The 22,322-nt window shown below is 31.6% G+C and overlaps 1 protein-coding gene across 1 annotated transcript in view; it reads right to left on the reverse strand.

The window, feature by feature from the left end:
• Positions 1–22,106, reverse strand: part of LOC142973478 (alkylglycerol monooxygenase-like) — a 29,983-nt gene extending 7,877 nt beyond the window's left edge. Inside the window, exons 1-8 of the mRNA XM_076115193.1 lie at positions 21,881–22,106; positions 12,687–12,856; positions 8,594–8,721; positions 7,412–7,563; positions 6,454–6,557; positions 5,344–5,506; positions 3,500–3,651; positions 1,443–1,577 (exon numbers count right to left, since the gene is read on the reverse strand). Coding sequence (XP_075971308.1) covers positions 1,443–1,577; positions 3,500–3,651; positions 5,344–5,506; positions 6,454–6,557; positions 7,412–7,563; positions 8,594–8,721; positions 12,687–12,842 — 990 coding nt within the window. The 5' untranslated portion in view covers positions 12,843–12,856; positions 21,881–22,106. The remainder of the gene's footprint in view (positions 1–1,442; positions 1,578–3,499; positions 3,652–5,343; positions 5,507–6,453; positions 6,558–7,411; positions 7,564–8,593; positions 8,722–12,686; positions 12,857–21,880) is intronic.
• Positions 22,107–22,322: the final 216 nt, after the last annotated feature.

Consider the following 22,322-nt stretch of genomic DNA (forward strand, 5'->3'; position numbering starts at 1 on the left):
AGAAGAAACCTTCGTGTGAATACGATTTTTTTGAATTCAGGATCATATTAACTTTATACTCCTAAAAATGTTCATCATTTATAAGTAGAAATTAAAAAAACTTTCTTCACAAATTACCTCTAAATCTAAAAACCTAATTTGTAAGTAGAACCTAGGCTAGGCAACTATTCAATTACAAAACTTTATTTTTAGTCAAAAACTTGGTCCTTTTAGAATAAATTATAATACTAAATGCTTATTAAAATTCGAGATATTTTCCTGAATCTTAGAGGTACTTTTTGTTTGTAATTTCACGGTAAGTAGGATCAAATTTGCGGGGGTGTTGATCTCACCTACGGCTTTCAAAACAAAAGATGGAAATCCCATTACGAAATATATCAACTGTCAAAGTTCACGGAATTGTATTTCAAACGGTATGTTTTTTGATCAAAAGTCTGATGACGTCAAGCTATTATTATAAGAAAGGTACGTAAAACTGAAGTTATAAATAAGTTTTCCTAAATGGGTAAAGAATTTATTGGATTTTATTCAAATTTTGACACGGATCAAACTCGAAAAAGCTATAGATGCTTTAAGTGCTAATTACTGGAATTCCTGGGGCGTTAAAGGTTCCTAAACTGTATCTCTTCAAACTCAGATTGAATAAGATGATTTAAAGAAGATAGTCTTCTACATATTTAGACGTTGTGCACGTACCTTTAAAATATAAATGAACCAAATACACGACTAGATATTAAATGCAACTGTAGTAAAGCACTTGATTTTTATTAAGTTTTCTATCTGTATTACGAGTATTTTGCCCACTAGCATATTATGCAATATTCATAACTAGGCGTTTATAGCTAGATTTTCTACTATTTTAACTAGGAAGCAAGTTATTCGTAGTCAAGGCCGTATCTAGTTCGTTACCTAAACTAACTTACACGTTAATCCATTTACCGAATACGCAGACTCGAATATTCGATTTAAATTTCAACATTTGAAGCCTGAATTTAAATTTTAAATGCGTATCAAAGATCTTCGCAGTTCAATAAGATTACAACGCCTCGGGGAAAGCTGTAGAGCCTTACTGACTATTCCAGCAAATAATGTTATCTTTGAAAACGATTTCCAGATCAATGGATTGTCTATTTTAAATACTTGTAGTTTAGAGTTGATTTCAGATTGTATATCGAATTGTAAAAAAGTAGTTTTAAATCTAAAAAAAACTTGTAAGCCGTATTCAACCTTCACAAAGTTTCTGTCTAAAATTTTAATTTTATGTGTAAAAGTCATGCATCACAATCTCCGATAATTCTAGGTTACCATGGCAAGTAAAATTCTTATTCTACTATTTTACTCTAGGTCAGCAAATCTTAGTTATTCGTAACAATACATCCATAAAAAACTTAATATGAAATTAAATTAAATTAATTAAATTTAATTAATTAAATTATACTCACATCAATCTTAATATCTTCATCACCAAGACGTGGGGTGCCTGGCTCCCAGCTTGGACCCCAAACGATGGCACGAACCTTGTCGCCGAACGTGTTCATCTTATTGAACTTCTCGATCACGTAGTTGTTGTAGAACGCCTGTGATATAATAGTGAAAGTTATAATTTTGGTGACGATATAACTGTTTAAAATTAGCTTATTAGGTTTAGTATAAAATGTAAGAGATGGGTTAGGGCTTCTATTTATAGGAAACCACAAAGAAGAAGTTTACAAATAGGAATTTGCTATCGTTCATAAAAAAAATGTTTTAGTTTGGCGTATTGGCGACTGCTTGGACCAAATATGAAAGAAGAAATATCACATAAAGTTTGAACTGATATAAAGTATGAGCATAGCAATATTTTGAAGGGCCAAACGAGCATCTATTTTCAACACGCAAACAAAGTTAATTAAAATTTGATAAATAACGCAGTCACTTTGAAATATGTTACAAACAATGTATCGCAATTAACTTGTGGAATGGGACTATAAAGCAAAAAGTGATATTAAGGGATTACGTAACACAGGCCACAACATTACGTGCCACAAGGTTTTATCTAGGGCCTCGTCTGATGTCACAGCGGTTGATGATAAAAATATGACATGAATAAGTAAGTAATGAGGGTTATAGAAAACTGCCTTATTGTACGGTGGGAAACAAAACAGTGGAAAAGAAATATGTAATGAGGTACTTTTTAAATCTCAATAAACTGTAGACGTTTTTGAAGTCAAGTCAAATCTTTCTATGGGTTACTTTCTATTTCAACATAACCTTTATTAAAGTAAGAAATATAATGCTTATTCTAAAAATAATATTGTTATACTTCAGAAGCAAATAATTTCATTACGACTTCCACCTCAAAGTATAAAAGCAAACTAGGTAACTTTCATTTCGCCGCAAGGCAAAACAAGTTTCATGTTTTCTTTATTCCTTGAATAATTTTTAATTCCGCAAGTCAGCTGAAATTATATTTTCAATATTTATACTTAATAACATTTCTTGGAATAGCTTAGAGTGTCCACTTTATTTTGTTTAGAATAAAGCTTTTGCTGCCACAATAAGTAAAATTTTATCATCGTCTTGACATTTTGATAAATATTCGTAAGACTGCTTATGTAGTGCAGTATCCAGAGAATCTGACTGCTGATGACCAGGTCTTAGGTTAGAATCTAGGATCGCGCAAACTACTACTGCTAATTAGTGCTAATTAATGCTTATTTATACATATTAGAATATTTCTCAATAGTAGCCTGTAGTTTGGTAACGTGCTCGGCAAATGGCAACAGGCTCGCCCTCTACATAGGACTAACATTATAAACTGCGAAACTAAGCCGTATGTCCTACACCTCTGCATGTATGTATGTATGTATGTATGTTTGTAAGATTAATATAATTTCTTTGCACGGAAATGAAATCACATAAGGAAAGTTCTCAATAAACATGTACAATATCCTTATGTATCCTTAGAGAATTAGCTAAGTACTCTATCGTCTGCTGATGACAGGATTATTCGTAAGTTCTAAGTGCTAAGTTGTGGAATTACACCACCAACACATGTCTGTGAAGATTGGAGTACAACTTGAACATGTAAATGTAATAGTTTGTATTAATTGAATATGTACTGAATATAATAATATGTTCGAGTGGATGCTCACAAAGAATTTGGAGTTAGTATAATAAGATGTTCTTCTTAAATAATTTAAACACAGTGAAAAGTTCTTTATAAATACTATTTCATATCGGAATGGAAAGCTAGAATAGGACTGGCATAAACTAGAAAAGGCTTTGAGCCGTAAATAAAGAAAAGTTGGACGATGATAATTATGTTGATGATATAATATTATTAATTTAACTTAATTGCTACTAAAAGTCCTCTATAAGAAAAAACGACAGCACGAATATATTGCGAGACATCTTATAGAAGAAATCTCATTTACTTTTTCATCCTTAATCCTTTTCAAAAAGACGAAAACAGCCAATATCGTATAATTTTAAATGTCTAACATAAAAAAGTACGCACCTGCAAGTACAGTGGATTGAAGGAAGGCTGGTTGTAAATAAGTCCGTAAACGATCTCAAACTTGTCAGTCTCTGGCTTGAAGGTGCCGAAGAGCCTGTCCCAGATGATGAGCACTCCGCCGTAGTTCACGTCCAAGCAGTACTTGTTGCTTCCTAGGAATAACAAAGTTTTTAGATATTAAAAGATGATCGAAAGTTGACCACTTAGCAACAATTTCCGTACAAAAAATATGTTATCGGTATTTGGTTTTGCATAAGGACATCAAATCTAAAATGTATTAAGAAATATTTGCAGTTTAAACAATTTACATTATTCATTGTATTCTTACTTGTAAATAAAATAATTTGGATAAAAGACCTAATTCAGATATTTATAGAAAATGTTTATTCACATTTCGAAGGTTAGTGAATAAATGTAGGTATAAATGTTTTGACGTATATTATATCCTCAATCAAATACTGTCATCAAATGAAAGACTTTTTCCATTAAAATATTAAATTGCGCGATTTTGTCATTTTCCGCAAATTGATTAAATCCTCGTGGATTTGAACGAATCGTTGATTCTTTCATCGGTAGGGGAAATTCGCAATACAGTCAAAATAAAAATAAATTTTAAAATGTTCAACGAACGATACATTTCTTTCTCCACTTAGGGAATTTGAGTCTTATTAAATTATTAAGGCACGAGAATTTAATAAAACATCGACCACGGCCCTTATTCCCTACTCCAAGCCACGAACATTTTCTTAACCAAATTCGAAACATAGATCTCACAAATAAAATAAAAGCTATTAGGTACCATTAACAATAGCATCGTAAAATAAAACATTTTGTTTCCACCCAAAAATTTCAGAGAACATATTTTTTACGGGTACCAAATACCATTCGAATATTATGAGTACTCAAGATTCAAGAAGTATTAGAATACAAGTCAGTATTCTTTATTAAATAAACGTACAATTTGTTGTTCCCGTATTTTATTACGATACCGGTATTGTCTCGATAAGATTTGGGTTATCGGATAAATCAATTTCAAGCAGCTTACTCTACGGTTTTGTTTCCTACCTCTCCTGAGGCCTGTACTTCTCCATAAGTTAATTATTTTACTTGGTCTGTTTTAGTGTTCTGTCCGTTTCTCTCATAGATAGTTTTAAATTTGATTGAAAGTGACTAAGCATATTATTGTCTTGACCATGTTTACATCGCGTTTATTAGTAATACATTATACTATCTTTAGTATTTTATTTTGTAATAAGGAAGTAATAAACTCCGGACCTTTTTACCATTTTGTTTTCCTTTATAGTAAATAAATAAAGTACCTACTTGACTTGGAAATTTCAGTTCATTTTTGGATGGTATTTTTTCACTTGAGACGTAATTCAGGCATTTCTATTACGTCAATGAGATTCTTAAAATACAATAAGGAATAAAATTATTTATCACTCTCAATACTCTAGCTATGAATTCTACGAAAAATTCGAGAAATACTAAAAATAGAATCTAGTTCTAAGAAATAATTCGAAATCAAAGCTAAGAAACGAGATATTGAAGATAATAGTACAATAGTGCTAGGTGTCAAGTTTTGGAACAGAATAAATGTATATAAGACTAGATGTACTTATGCTTTGAATTTTAGTGCTTATAAAAAGATATGTTATAAATGTCTAGTCTCGTTGCAGTCCAGCCGTTAGAATTCTGAGTACCGCGTTCACTGTATTAAATACGGTTTCTACTAATTCAACACACACACACACGTGAACGCTGACTGCAGAACTTGACCGCAGAACGCATAAATTGCAATGTGTATAACGCCTAGACACAAAAATATGTTACATGAAACATACCGTGATGTACTCTATGATGACTAGGCGAGTTGAGGATGTACTCTAGAGGACCCAAGCTCTTGATAGCTTCGGTGTGGATCCAGAACATGTAGAGGTAGCTGAACTGGTGATGCATCACGAATTGTGCAGGAGGAATCACCAATGCTAGAGGTAGGTAGAAGGCCTGTGGAAAAAAAGATTTGTTGTAGTAGGTATATTATGTTGAGAAATTGATTGTGTTGCTTTAAGGAGGCGTGATATCGATTCTTATAATATGGAATAATATATTCATGAGATCTGTATATACATAGTTGTTTCCGATCTGATGGTATCTTATCTGTGGTTTGTAAAAATTCGTGTGATTTAAGAGTTATGGTTCAAACAGGAATTGTCTTTAAAAATAACTCAGGATATTCATCCTAAACAAAATATTACAAATAGAAATGTCTCTACCGTAACCGACTTTACAGACCGTATTATGCGGCTATATGTTTATAAAACCAAAACTCGATTAAAATTATTCAACTAATAACATGAAATTATAAGGTATTTTATCAGTACCTAGCTTATACGAACATTACCATCAATCCCAAACCAAAAGGGATTCAAGTAAAAACAGTCATAAGCCGATATTTCCCGCAACCTCTAATATATTCACCGTCACGCGCTGAATATCAAGAGTTTCACTTCGGCTTTACCTTATGTATATGAAAACGATGGAACTTCAGAAGAAATAAAAACAGACTGATCGCCTCCGGCCATTCGTGTTTGCTTTATAAATATGGAATGTGAGCATGTTGCTACTGATGGATTAGTTTCGATATGATTTTTTCATAAGACAGCTTAATGGATAGATGATTTCGGAGAAATACGTTGGTAGTGTACTGTTTTTCATCGTTGTACTTAAAAAATGCCCGAAAAGATGATGGCCAGGTCGATCTATTTGTTTTAAACGTGAAATATTTTTAATATTGGCATGATAATAACTTATGTAATAACTTAAGACAGAAGGTCCTTTAAGTAGAGACTAAATAGATTAATCGACATATATCTCACAACTTTTTACGGCAGAGAGACTGAGCTGCGAGACTAGGGTTTTTTACAGAATGATTTTGATGGCATGATACTTACAAATCCACACCATCCTTGCAAGACCGACTGTCTTATTCCTACACCCATGTTGAAGTCTTCAGATGTATGATGCACTTGATGCTGAGCCCATAGAATATGGACCTCTGTGAACAAAAATATAATTATAATCAGTAACAGGAAGAGTTAGGAGCTTGATAGCTACAACTTAGGACGGGAAATTAGAGGCAATCATAGTACGTATAAGAGCAACGAAGGAGGCCATGTCCCAACAATAAGATAATATAGGCTACTGCCAAAAATGCCCTGTGGATAAGATGAAAATAAATAGTGGTTTACTTAATTGTAGAATAAAAATGCAAAAAATGTGACTCATGGAAAATAAAAATAAAAAAAAATATTCATAATAAAATAAAATATATGAAAGGAAAAATGGAGCCGTAATTTGTTTGAATGACTCATGATATTATATGGTTTGGTTTCACGAGTAAGTTATTTTGGTAATAATTGACTCCGCAATAGTTACAAATGATAATTATTAAATCAGATCGAATACAATTTTAATTAACATTTCATGATCTGTTATTTGATATTCCTGGTAAGTTCAATAATGAGATTCGCATGAATTTGGCACTTAATTATTATCTATCAGAAGCATAGCTATATTAACAATTATGTAGAATATTATATTAGCAAATACTTTCTAAAGCTTGATCGTTATTTGTTAACTTAACGATTGTAGATGCAAAGGTAAACCAAAAAGCTGGTATTAATTGATCATTAAGCAAACGTAAGCTAGATGAATATTATTTGGTTTTAAACTAGCTATGGCGACCTAACCAAAACCGATGCAGAAGTGTTTTGAGAACTTAATTTCAGCAGAATACGCTAAGAGCGCGCGATCCGGTTTTCGTATAACATTTATTTAAAGCTATTGATAAAGAAGAGTATAACTAGCGTCTTTGTCGTTAATAGTAAAGCGAAGAAACAAACAACTCACCATGACAAGCTCTATGCATCCAATAGTAACAGAAGTCGACTCCTAGCGCAGCTGCGTACCACGTGAAGGTCTGATCCCAAGGAAGGTCCACCAGTCTGAAGTTCACGTATATCCATGTGTACAGGTAGGACTCAGCTCCACGCCAGAGTATTCTGGAGAAATATATAATTATGAATAAAAAAGTCAAAAACTACATGACAGATCTCAGAAGAAAAGTAAAAAGTTCTAGTAAAGGCTCAAGAATGGAAACCTACAAATTATCTATTAAATTACAAGTCTGGTTATATTGGCACCAAAACACCCTGTGTATTTGCAATCAATCTGTCTGGATAAAGAACGGAACGGATGAAAAAGAATTCATGGCAATTGTTTTTGATTTTTCTTCTACATAATTTACTGGCATGCTGAGTTATGCAATACTAGCAATCTTGTCAACCCCTAGGCTCGACTCGGCTTTGCAATGGCTTTACCTGGGTAGTGCAATGAATAGGGTGCAAACTAGCAACACTTGGATCGCTAGCAAGATTTTTTAACCATTCGCCGTTTTTTATAAGTAGCCGAGATTTTTTTAGTAAAGGCAAATTCTGAAAAAAATGGCCTGGAATTCCTAGCTTAACAATGTAATCTTCAAAAAGAATTTCCGTCTTAAATCCATTTTAAGGCGGAGTAAATTGTGTCGGGACACATAACATGCAAATGAACTAAGATGATAATACAGTCGTAATAGTAGAGGCGGGAATACTCAAGATGCCAGTTACTCAAGATGAGATAAGCTAGGCAGTTCGTGTAATACTCTTGGTCTTTGTAGGCTCAAGGACGGTTTTTATTTTCTAGCACGAAATAACTATGTATTATAATATGAAAGTATGTAAATTCTTTGTATCTAGATATTATTTAGCTATGGCGCAAGTTCCATTTGAACAAAAAGATTTGAATAAAATATAAAGTCTGCTACGCAATCTTATAGATTTTTAAGAAATATCATTATCCTAAATAACCTGAAATAAAACGATTTTAAGTCTAGCGTCAGACCTGATGTCTTCAGCGATGGTAGGCCTCGGCGCTACAGCAGACGCAACGACTAAAAAAATACAGTGAGCGTGTTGAACGCAGCATTCAGCACCGAACATTGCGCAAGTTTGTCTTTAGACTAAGTGTAACAAGTCGCATCGAAGAACTTACCTTCCACACTCTTGAAAGATTCCATGTGATATACTAGTGAGGCCATCGTTGAGTCTAATGCCTGGCTTTCCCTTCATCCTCAGGACTATGTGCTCCATGATCATGAAGAGGAAGAAGTAGGGGAACGACTGAAACAAAAAGCATTGCGTTACTTAAAGATGTTAATGAAAAGTGTTATACGGCCTATAGGGCCCGACTTCGGTCAGAGGATCATTTTTCTGCCACTATTGATTGATCGATATACAAGAAGCTTAAAAAATTTCGCCACTCGTTTTGTACACAGACATAATATTTTTTCTAGTTATTTTATTTTAAATGTCAATTTAAGTAATTTTAATTATAATTAATTTTAAATGTCTCACGTATGCTTATTACGTAGTGCCGATATCTATACTGAGAAATCTAATCGGAGGCGATTTTTTTTCTAGTACATCATATTCAGTGGAATGAGGGCGCACCTCTCTGCTTTAACGCCTAAAGGATGCAGACGTAATAAATAAATAAACAAATGGAGCAATAAAATAGGTCTGCAATAAATCTAGAATATCTAGAAATAACCTTATATTTTTCCCTAGACTATCTTTAGCAATAAACTGAATAGGCAGTAATTGAGCGCCTTCCTGTTTTGTAAAGGCCTTAGTAATAAGTTAATAAATCAAGTCTTGAGAGCACAGGAAAAGGCCATTAGTACTAGTATTTATTGCTAGTTATTGTATTTAAACTAAAATAGCCTTTTTATAGTTTGAAATAGGCTAATTATTAAAATGTCAACGTGATGTGTAAATCTTTACTGCTATGTACTTATAGCAGAAACTTATATTTATAATAAAGGCAATTATTGCTTATTTTTTCTCACTAGAAACTAAAGTTTTAGTCCTAGGCTAAAGGCTGCCCATGGCCATATTACACCGTTAATATAACTTAATTTGGGCTACCATTGAAAATATTAATCTTACATCTTGTATACAATCAAATTAGAATCAGATTTTTAAGTTCTCTCGATCTTGTATGACAAGATATTGAAGTAACTTTAAATCTTCTATTTTATAATTCTGTGCACTGGTGGGTCCATGAGTCCCTGAAGAAGACTGACTGACTACCTGAGATACAAGTGTGTGCAAGACACTGATTCCGAGATTCAATTTCTTTAACGTCCTTTATAGAAATTAAAACTTCATCATCATCTCTTGTATGCCTTCACAGTTTCATAACCATGCTGACGTTAGGTCAGTAACCACACAAAAATGATTGTAACTGTATACAGTTATCCACACCTGTAGTGGGTGTTGTCTTACATGTTTCATTCACAAGGCTCAGTGAATGTTGATGTATCGTGTGTCAGTTTCATAATGATTGCGGCAAACGATGCCGTTTGGAAATCATTGTATGCTAATGATAGATTTGTTGAGATATTTTAGAGTATTTTGTACGAGATTCTAGTGTTTGAAGTGTTCAATTACAGTTATAGGAATAGCAATACGAGATAATATATTTCAATGTGAAATTAATGATAATTTAAATGCAGTAATATAAAAACAATGACTGAAAACATTACCGAAGCTAATAAATTGTGATAACACCTTTATAACTTCTTTAGAATAAAGATTATCTATGGTTAATCTATGTTTTACCTTTAAATGTTCAGCGCTCAGCGCCTACGTTAAAATGAACAAAAATCATTTTTCTACAAAACATGCAATATAAAACACTCAAGGCGCATGATCAATTTACGTAAACGATTCTAAATGACAGAACATTTTATAATGACGGAAACGAAAGAAAATCAATCTAAGAAATCCATTTGAAAATCTAAACGCGTGTTTCAAAGGTCACGGAATAATGAAAAAGAAATTATAAAGAGAAGATCATCCATTCAGACCACGTATAGGTAATTGTTCGCGACAAAAGACGGAGATTTTCAACCGAAGAATCGAACAAAACTGGCTTGTAGCACACATATCCACTTGCTACCCGTTAAACAAGCGGACATGTGGAATTGGGTACTATTGTTCTTATTTAATTCTTACTGCCAAACTAACGCATGTAGAGACATAATCTAAGCATATCAGCAGATCGAAAATGACGATTGTACAACTAGGCTATGTCAGTTTAGGTTGCAATTAACGCTACTCGAACGTTTGGTAGCATCTGTAAATGCAGCATCCACATTGAGAAATGAAGTTGTAGCCTTAAAGTGATGTAAATATAATCAGTTTATGATTGTTGGTTGATATGTGTGCTTCAAGCCTTAAAGTATTTCGTAATACCACGTCGGCAATAATGCGATGAATAAAACGTATTTTGTATGAAAATAAGTAAGAAAAACGACACGCGGGGAAAATATTTGTGGATTTTCTTTTTGGAAAGTACTGAATGGTTTTTTATGAGTACGTAATGGTTATTCTACTGAGTTTATTGAAGCTTGAAATGTTTAGGCTACACTTAAATACAAATAAATGTTAAATGAAATCAGTAAAAAAAATAATGTTGACTTTAGGTTGGCAGAGTTTAATCTGTAATGTAATTGGCTTATGTTGTATTTTTATTTATTCAAATAAATATAAAATATATTTCTGTACCATATTATCCCGAGTTAAATGGTGATTTAGTACCGATATTTTCCATTTCATAAATACCCCTAATGTGGATAAAATAGTTCTATCTTATGATTTAAGGTAACCGTATTCGATTAAAAATTTAACATGCAACGCGAGAGTTTAAAAGTTATGATTCTAGCTTATGATTTTTGTAAGTCAATTGTATTTATTACTTTAGCCGGGATACAATTACGGCCGAATTTGTTTAAATATGTTTAAGAAGGTCGTCGTTATGTACCGCGTTTGCTCTGTATACGGTGTTTCATATATTAATGTCCTCCTAGCCGATATACGGCTACGGCGGTCAGTTTCATTGAAACTGGCCATCTATGCAGGACTTTTTTTATAGTGTCCAAGTGTGTGCACAATACACAGGTACACTCTCTATTCCATCACTCTCATAGCCCGGTGGGACGGATAAGCGACACGACCAGTGAGAGGTCAGGCGCAGGACCGACGGCTTTACGTGCTCTCCGAGGCACGGAGGTCTTCGACCTCAACTTCCCAACTCCGGGCAATCTCTAAGAAATTCTTAACAGAAAATCTCAGAAAAGACTTTTTGGCCCGACCCAGGATTCGAACCCGAGACCTCTCGCACGGCAGCCGCATACACTACCGACCGCGCCACAGAGGCAGTCAAAGTCATATATTATTATCCCTATGATTGGAATACTAAAAAAACATGAATATTGCGTCTATTGCACACGTAAATGTTTGCAAGTCTCAAATCTGAAGGTAAAACCTAGACATTAAAAACAAATTACATAGGTCTTTAGTCCCCTCTCTTAGAAATGAAAGTCTTCAAATCAATTTATGTCAACATGTCAAGTACACACATTGTTATTGACAAAAAACGTACGTCTATTGACAAATAAAGCCTTGATTTATTTGTATTGCTACATGTAATAATTTGAGAGAAATTTTGCAATCATATCACGAGATTAGGTTAGACCTTGTGTGGATAGAAATAGAGGTTATTTTCGAGTGTGTCATTTCAAGGTGTTATGATGATTATTGATAAGTTGGTCATTGAACTTTTTAATTGATTTATTTATTCGTGTATAATTTTATGCCTAACTATGGAATATTTGTAGCTGCATACAAATATTCCATAGTTAGGCATAAAATTAAGATGAATCTTCAATTCATGTTGTTTAAGATTTACCTACCTACAACTAGATACTTACTAATCACTTTTGCGACTAGCTTATTTTTTTTGTACCATCCCGTTGGAAAATGGTCTAATCGATTAGAGTCCTAATAACAATAGCTTAATTAATTCGAATATCTGCTAATATTCTCAATAATAGCTCGATATATTTAGTCCAGTATTTAGTAATTGGCTCACCTGCTATTATACGCGAGTATATTGTTAGATTTCAGCTGATACCTTATGGTTTAGCAGATGCGAAGTTATAAAGAAAATATTGTTATTAACACTAAACTTGTTTGCTTCATCATTCGGTATGAGACTGACCAAGATAATAAGTCCTTACCTGTCTAAAAAAGTTAGGTACATCCTCCTTCCTTTCAAACATGGTGTCCTTAGGTGAGTGAAGGTAGAACAGTCTGCCGATCCCCTTCAAATGGTCACCGACCATGTCTGAGAACCCATCCTCTGAGGTAGCGTTGGCGAATACTGCGTCCGCCATCTTTTGTTACTTATCTGAAACAAGGAGAAACAATATTGTAGTTCATCTACATATTATATAAATTACGCATTGTTACCATGGAAATATATAGAGTGTATAACAATGCGCTCTTATATTATGAACCTGGAAGTTTGTGTATTTTAGACCTTTTCACGTAAAACCGGCTATATTTATTTGGAAATACTTTTAAGGAACGGTCGATTATATCTCAGGAGTGCAGATAGATGGATTTGTTCCATGGCTATAAAATGTTAACCTTATATTTTGCCAGCGTCTCTAACCCGGTAGTTGTAAGCATAAAAGTCACTGGTACTAAGCTTGGAGTTCGTGGGTACAATTTTACTAACAACAACTAGCACGTGTGATCTACAAATAATTTAAACTTGTTCTAATATGAGTGGTACTTCAAATAATAAGGTTACGTATAAAAACTGTCGGTGAAGCTTCAAGTGCGTGTGAACTGTACTCGTATCTGTCTGGCCTTTGACTGATAACACACATAATGTGTAATTAATATGATTTGTGGCATGTATCGGTACATATAACATTTGTAATTGACGGGCCAATGTGCGTAAATGAGGCAGAGAGTTATCATAGTTAGTTTTTAGTTGTAGTCAAGATAACGTTTTCTATAAGAAGGCACATTATAACTAAGTTAGAAATTACTGCACAATTAATAAAAAGCTAACTTAATTAAAAAGCACTAGTAAAAATAAAACAAAAATACGAAATAATATGAAATCATGATTATATTTAACGTATCTTTTTCGAATGCCTAAATTGCATTAAAACACTTTATTAATTAGCCACGTTAACCAATTTTGTTAAGCTATTTGGCTTTGAAGAAGATAGCTCTCGACTTTTCAATTATTGCAGGTCCGATGCCTGAACCAATATAGGTTAATTTTATATTATCTAAATCATATTTTTTACATGAATTGCTTTTACAAATCTGCATCAATATGGCACATATTGCTATGATATACAAGCTCATAGCCAGTTGTGCTCACCAGTCGGTAAACGATCTGTAGGTTAAGCAACCGTTGGCGCGGTCATTCTGTTGATGGGTGACCGCATAGTGGTATCTGAACTGGGCGTCTCCGTGCTTCAGAGGGCACGTAAAAAGTCGGTCCCGGTTGTTGTCAATTAAGATAATAGTCGGCATGAACAACTTTGACACTAGGTTGACCACTAACCATACGATAGGTAGGTACAAGTTACTAACAAATTATCCGATGCACAATAAGTACAAGTATGTCATTGACCTCTAAGATTAGTTCAAACAGATTACATAGATCTACCGAGTGAATGCAACTGACCTTTTACATAACAATCTATGTATCTTGACACTTTCATAGACTTCCTCAACATTAATACTGTTATATATAACTAGTAACTAGTAGATAACATGCGGATATGAATGAGTTCATGTTGTTGTTTTTCCGTTTTATAGTTAGTGATTGTTTCTGATTTATTAGTATTTGTAGTATTGTTCTGTTTAATAAATATATGCTTTAGTGATTGTTTTGAAAAACAAGGTTTATTTAGCTTTATTTAATTTGTAAAAACGTTGAAATTTATAAATGAAATATGACTACTGATTATGATTGTATATAATGAAAATAATAAATTGATGATATTATAATGAGACAAGTGTAAGAAGGTACACGGGTAAGGTACAATAATATGACGAATATCTTCGTATTTCAAAGTTTTAATTAGAAGCTGTATACAAGTAGTAAATTATATTCGTTCAAATCAAGCCATAATAATATTTGTTTATTATTTTGGTTAAATGAAAGCTTAAACTTTTACATATATTTAAAACAGCGAACACAATATGTTTTTTAAATAAATCTCAATATCCACATTCACACAGTCACAAAAAAAATGCAAATAACAACTTACATTCAACTGTCAATCCAGTCAAAATATTTTCAAAATGTTATCAATGATCCCAAATACTTATAATTAGTCACACTGTCCAAATAATACTAAAAAAAGAACAGCAATGCTCATTCATATAAAGTGTTTTAATCTACAAAAAACAATCGTTTACGGTTCAGCAATTCTTGTTATCTTATCAAAAACACATGTAGGGTAAAAAGTTTAAGTGCTATCGCGTAAGAATACAATGTTTTTTTTTATAATTTTTATAAATACGGAATATTTTATATGATAACCTTTTATTTGTTTGCAAGTTCCTTGACCCCTATTTTGTAAACGATAGGTCAGTTTTTGAAAAATTCATTGATCTTTTAAGTACTAGATAGTTTGCAACTCTAATACTATAAGATTCGTTTTCAAATCAATGTAGCCATTGAAAGACCCGATCTGATGAAGTTAGTAATCTAAATTATTATAAGTTTAGGCTTATATCAAATAAAAAGCTAAGTAGTGTCTTTATTATGTTTTTGTTAAAAGCGCGTGAACTTTTATAATTAGTATTAGTTCAGTTAATATGACTTGGAACTGAAGTTTAAACTTCGAAAACTTTAGTTTCTAATAACGGTACATTTTTGCTGAAACATTTCAGAAAGATATAATTTATATTATTTATATCCTATGCAGAAATATTCTTTGATAAAAGTTTGTCGCCTTCAATTTAATAATCAATTCAACATTTTTGCTATGCAATACCTAAACTCCTATATCAAGTCATGTAACGTGGAAATGTTTATATTTCATAACTATTTCACAACTAAGTAAAAAATAAATTATTATTGTTACATTGAGGTCCAAGTTAGACGGGACCTTTGACTTGAACGATTACAATTTGTTGTCAACTAGATGTTTCTATTGACCCCTGCGATAATTAGTACAAATATTAATATATGATCACCTATCAAAAGGCTGACCGCGGGAAAGTAGGCTTACTTTAATTAAAACATATGACTTTAATGAAATAATTCGTTATCTAAAGATTATTCTAGTTTCTTAATTCGCTTAACAACTGTTTTTCTTGTAATTTGTGTTTGTGTGACCTCTAAAGTTTGGATTAAATATTGATAATCGACCACCCATGTAAGAATAGGTTGTGATGTTTATATTGCTGATTCAACTGATAACTTATCGTGAATTGGTTTAAATTACCGTAAGTGTGCTTGTTTGTTCTTAAACCTTTGCGCTTGTAAAACTATGCAACTGTATAAAGCTGCAATAATTTCATAACAGTAGGTATGACTTTTTTCATTATTAAACTTTCAGAAGTTTTAATTACAGTTTTAATTACTTAAAAATCATAACATAAATTTAGTACTGTATGACTTTAAGCTCGTACCATATTGTTATGATACTAGATTACAAAACTTTAAATAGTTTTTTTTACTTCTGTCTCTAAATGTGTGCGTTAGATACTACCAGAAGTTTCTATTAAATATTACACTATCAGTATATTTTGCTTCTAACAATAAATAATTAGTATCATACACAAAATTGACCTCAGTCATTAAAAATACATAATTAAATTTTGAAGTTACATAAAATTATTTGATTGTACAAAAACATTGTTTTAAATATGATAAAGATTACTTAACATGTTTGTAAAGGGGCTACACGGAAACATAAGTAATTGTTGTGCAATATGATTGAAACAAATTAATAAAAAAACATGTAAAAAGTTATCAGTTTGTAATGATGTCAAGTTATTCACTTGTCAATTAGCAAATGACGAGAGTACTTTGATAAGTATTACGAAATGTTAAAAAATATATATTGTACTAGCTTAAACTCACATAGTACTTTTTAGGTAGGTATTTGATATACCCTTCCGTGGGATAAAACCTACCCGTCTGAAGATTTTCATTTTAATGTCGTTGGCCTATGTACCTAACCGTAAAACTATAACCGTTGTACTAAAAAACGTAGTGTAAGCTCTGACTACTTAGTTTAACAGTGTTTTGTCACTGTCAATAGATTGTAAAACTGTATAAGAGTGAAAGTGACAAAAAACTGTAATACTAATCAAAGTTGACATGACGTTAATTAGTAAGAAAGTAAATGTTTATCGTGTATGAGATCTGTTTACAGTTACATTATGTGTTCAATTCGCGATAGATAATTAGCCGTAAATGCGATACATAGATTACAAAAGTCAAATCAACCCTGAGACAACGTGACTGGTAGTCGCATACAACATTGCTCAAACCACACATAACTTAAGTAGTCGTTATTATTTTAATCCATACTAATATTATAAATGCGAAAGTAACTCTGTCGGTCTGTCTGTTACTCAATCACGCCTAAACTACTGAACCAATTTGCATGAAATTTGGTATGGAGATATTTTGATATCCGAGAAAGGACATAGGCTACTTTTTACTCCGGGAAAATAACGCATTCCCATCGTAAAATTCAGGTAGCGGACGAAGTCGCGGGTAAAAGCTAGTTAACTATACATTATACCTGTCATTGATCTAGTATCAATCAATAACAAATAAGTACTTAAAGTCATAAAAACTGCGCTATGTTAAACAATAACATGTTTAGTATTCAGAACAGATATATTATTATTCAAAAACTAAAAATAACATTAGTCTTGGCATGAGATCAATGAATTCAAATGGCCCCGTATGTTTGTGTTGCGAATATTTTTCTTAGTTGTAAGAAGAAATATATTGGATACGATATTAAATACATACATGCGAGTGTTTTAACCAAAAGAGATACAGGGTAGACGCTGACTGTATTTTTTTGTGTCATGTTTTCATGTGTCAGAAATAAGACAACATATAATATTCATAGCTTAATCTTCTATTCAGATTGACCAAATATTAAGTTCTGCTTTGACATCTATATACAATTATCAAAATACATAGTTAAAAAGGTTACAAGTTAAAAGAGAGTAATTATATCATATCTAAAGCCAAGATTTTTCAAATTTTGATACCAATGAAAACCTCGCATAAAAGAAGTCTCACCAGTTTAATAATGTCACATTAAAAATGGTTTTATCCCGTCTTATGTTTTTATGTACTTAAAATATTTTCCTTGAAACATTTATTAGGTAGCCAATCTAAAATTATACGTCTATCATATAACTTTATAGGTAATACTAAGAATTCCTCAGATCTTCTCTAATTATCCCTTAGGTATACTAATTTCTCGATTTCTCAAGAATCATATTTACCTCGTTTCAAGCTAATTCTTAGAATTACCTGTATATCAAATAAACATAAACTAAGTTATATTCCTGTTTCGTTGAAATTCAAAGTTTGTAATTAGATCACATGTTATGAAGTCTGTTGCTATCTCTCAATACATATTGTGCAGTTAAGGTAGACTTCCTTATTACAGTTAACCAATAAAGTGTTTGGATTTAATAATTATAATCATTCTTTAGTCCTCGTAATTTTTTTCATAGGTACGTTGTAATTTTGTGTCAATATTTTCTGTTGCACAGATGCTTAGATGGCTTGTTCATAAAAAAAAAATATGAATGTAGAATGACGAATTTAATTAAAATGCAGAAAGACATACAGAGATCATATCGGTGTAGTCTTGCAAAAAGGTAACGTGCTCAGTACCTACTTCTAACCGGCAGTTGTAATATGTACAAGATGTATGGATGTGAATGAAGGAAAGGAAGTTTGCAAGGATCGTACCAAATGGCGTTTTTGGGCCTCTTCCTACCATTATGAAAAATGTGTGTTTTTTTTGTATGTATGTAAAAGAATTTCCAGGCCATAGTATGTTTTAAATACATGACACTTTTATTTATATTAGACTGTAGTGTCTGTTTATTGCCACAATTGTTTTGTTCCATTTACGCCAATGTTATTGAGAGCATTGACCTAGAAATGTAGTACTTTTATATAAGCGTAATACTTTTTGACTATACTATATTAATAACTAGCTGACCCGGCAAACGTTGCTTTGTCATATAAAAAAAATCACTTAGGTGTATGAAAAATAGATGCTGGCCGATTCTCAGACCTAGTCAATATGCTCACAAAATTTTATGAGAAACGGTCAAGCCGTTTTGGAGGAGTATGGCAACGAAAACTGTGACGCGAGAATTGAGATAAACAACTTAGATGCACAATTTGAGTTTTTTACCGTAAGTCAAACATACATTAGGGCTTTATAACATACTTAAAATATTGTGTAATGAAAAGTAAGCCAGGTCGTGAGTTAGGGAATTATTTTTTATTTTTAAACTATCGTATATTTTACATTAATTGTCGATGTACGTAGACGTGTAAGTACTTGTACGTACGTACTAAAATTATATAAAGGTATGACAAACTAAACAATGAAAATTATGATAGGGTGTTATCAATTATGATATTATGTAATTTATTTAGAATGATGTTCTTGTAAACCATTACCATAACGATAAACAACCAGTTATCAAAAAAGTATTTCGATTTTATATGAAAAGTTCTTTGAATTTAGTAGCCCGAAACTTACATATGACCAAATAAAAAAATATACCAACATTTGCAATTTTGTTCTGCAGTTATTTTTTTGATTAAAATAACGATGGGAATAGCGATTGTTGTATAGGAGCCCCGTTAAGTACCTATCTATTTTTTGATGTTATAGCATTTTGGTTGTTATAGTGGTAACAGATATACATCATCTGCGAAAATTTCAACATTATAGCTATCACGGTTCATGAGATACAGCCTGGTGACAGACAGACATATAGACAGCGAAGTTGCAGTAATAGGGTTACCGTTTTACCTTATAAGTACGGAACCCTAAAAAAGTAGAATCACAAAATTACAAGTAGTTGAAATTAATGATGTCAGGTAATTTCCACTAATGACATTAAAAATACATAACTTGCGGTAATTAATAGCATTTTTTAAGTAAACATTATCAATTTGCTCCATATTTAATCATAAACCAATTAATTGGTTACTGATAAAGGTTTTTCGTAACGGAGTGTTAATTGTCACGTTTGTTACAGCGTGCTCTTTTCAACGTGATTGAGTTTGACGAAATTTTTCAGTTGAAAGTGTCACGTTGTCACGTTTAAAATTTTCCAGCAGTAGGTATATAATATCTTCAGTGTTATAAAATATTGAACAAAAAAGTTATATTTTACAAAAAGAACTCAAAATGTATAGACGATTATTTGTAATTAAACAATTATACTATTCATACTTTTTTATTGAAGCAATTCACCAAACTTGGGTTATTTTACTATACGTTTCTATAATAATTTTATACAATAATATAGGTAACAAGATAATAATCCTAAGGCACATCTGCATCTAAAACTTTTATTTCGTTTGGAATTATCCCACTTGGGAAATTCTCGTGCTAAATGTTTTACAATATTAATAACCTTACTATGACCTATAAAATACAATAGATATATACAGTACTCTACCAATCAAAGTACACCTAGAACTATGATCACTATTCAATATAAAAAAAACGTAAAAAAAATGACCCACCAAACTACTGTTTCGTATTTCTTATAAAAACTGTTGGTGGTCTAACAAAATAACCAGTTTTACGATACATTAAAAACATTAATAACTGAATAAATTTAAATAAATTATAATATAGATCTTGTAGGAATATAAGAATATTTTAGGTATCAATTTTTTACTCTGGTCATACATTGGATTTTGTACCTTTGGAAGTAGACGAAAATGTCAAACATCAAAGTCTAACGTGTACTTTTTCAGTTATTTTTTGTCCTACTTTAGTTTAAATAATATTCATAATTATTATAAACGTGAGAATAACTAGTTCACGGCTAAATCAATTTATATCTATAGTTATTTGGCAACTTTTAATATCTCTAGGGAAGGACATAGACTTTTTTTTATTAAAAATAGCAGTCGTCAATAAAACACCCTATTTAATGTAGCATAGCTGAAAGCTAGATTTTGATCAGGTTTGTAGACTTTTTTACATATGTGTTTTTAACATTAATAAAGTAAAATAATACTACAAGAATAATTTAAGTCTTCAATCTATTAATGGGTAGGTTAATATGTTTTCTATTTAAGATACTAATGTATGTAGGTACGTATTCTAGTCTTTCATAAATTAATAATGCTTTTACCACAGAATAGATAATAGTAATTTTACTAAGAAAAATATACTTACTAAAAAAAGCTAATGGATTTTTTAGAAGACCCATAATCTTATTAGCAGCGCTTGTCTATGACTTAATGCATGTTTTTTTTTGTTAAAATTTAATTTGGATGAAAAAATTCTTAGCGGTTAAGAAAATTTATTTTATAAAATTAATTTACAAAGCAATTCCTAAATAATTATTTCTTATAATTTATAAATTTCGAAAAAGGTTACATGAGGTATAAGAATATTCCAAAAAATATTTTAGTATAGATTTTAGAAAAGATTTTAAACGCAATACGTCTTATTTTTGCTTTTATATTTTTTTTTTCTAATACAGTTAACCCTTCGTTCACTGTAAGGTCAAATATATATATATTGCATCTTAATATATACTATCTGATTATATTAATATATAGTATCAGATTATAATATATCTTGTAAGATTTTCTCCTATCTTATCTTGTTTGTTTGAGTTCCATCTTTGTTTGATAAATTTCTCTTCAGATAAAATCGTATTTGTTTGCATTTGGATATGTCTCCGATTAAAACAACTATCATTGAAGTATGACCTAGTTTTTAATAAAAACAGTTCGTGTATTAAGCCGCAAAGCAAATAATTTTGTTTTCTTACACCTTAAAAAATCGTTTACCTTATTGAAATAAAAGTGATACCATTTTTTGCAGATGTATACAAAATTACACAGCTGCGTTAGTCATTTTACATCATTCTTTAAGGTACTACTATTACTACACATTCGCAACTGATAATTTTATAAAATTAAATAAATTATATACTTAGGGTGTATGGAATAAATACGAGTGGTAAAAAATAATAATCATATTCTTACATTAAAATAAAAATATAAATCTAATTTATCAACCATAATTTATAAAACATAAAACTAATAAATTAGCTGTATTTGATAAATCCAGATATATTGTTACGAAGGGCGTTAAAATATAGTTTAAAAAAAATTAAATTAAATACTCACTATAACAAAAAATAAAAAGACGTCCTCACTGAATAAGGTTTTAAAGCACTGTAATAAGCCACTAAGTTCACACAACTAACTAACAATTAACCCTAAACCGCGACACTGTATAATTACCCCAAAATGTCCAGTTTACCCGAGATTATATACCCCGAAATGTATAACGATCTATATCGATCGAGCGTGCACTCGCGTTAAGAATCGAATGCAAACAGTCTACTCGAGTAGGTCGCATTTGTATAAATAGCTACAGCGATGCTAAGTACTTTAACACTTTTGTTGTTGTATCGGTCTTTTAGGCTGATGAATTTATTTCGTTTTATTGATGTAGAACATTCTACTGTCATGATTAATCGGGTTTGTTTAGAACATGATGTATCACTACATAGTATAAAACAAAGTCGCCCATTTTGTCTGTAGTCCCTTCGTATGCATAAAACTT

Source organism: Anticarsia gemmatalis, chromosome 6, assembly GCF_050436995.1.
Source record: "Anticarsia gemmatalis isolate Benzon Research Colony breed Stoneville strain chromosome 6, ilAntGemm2 primary, whole genome shotgun sequence".
Lineage (NCBI taxonomy): Eukaryota > Metazoa > Arthropoda > Insecta > Lepidoptera > Erebidae > Anticarsia > Anticarsia gemmatalis.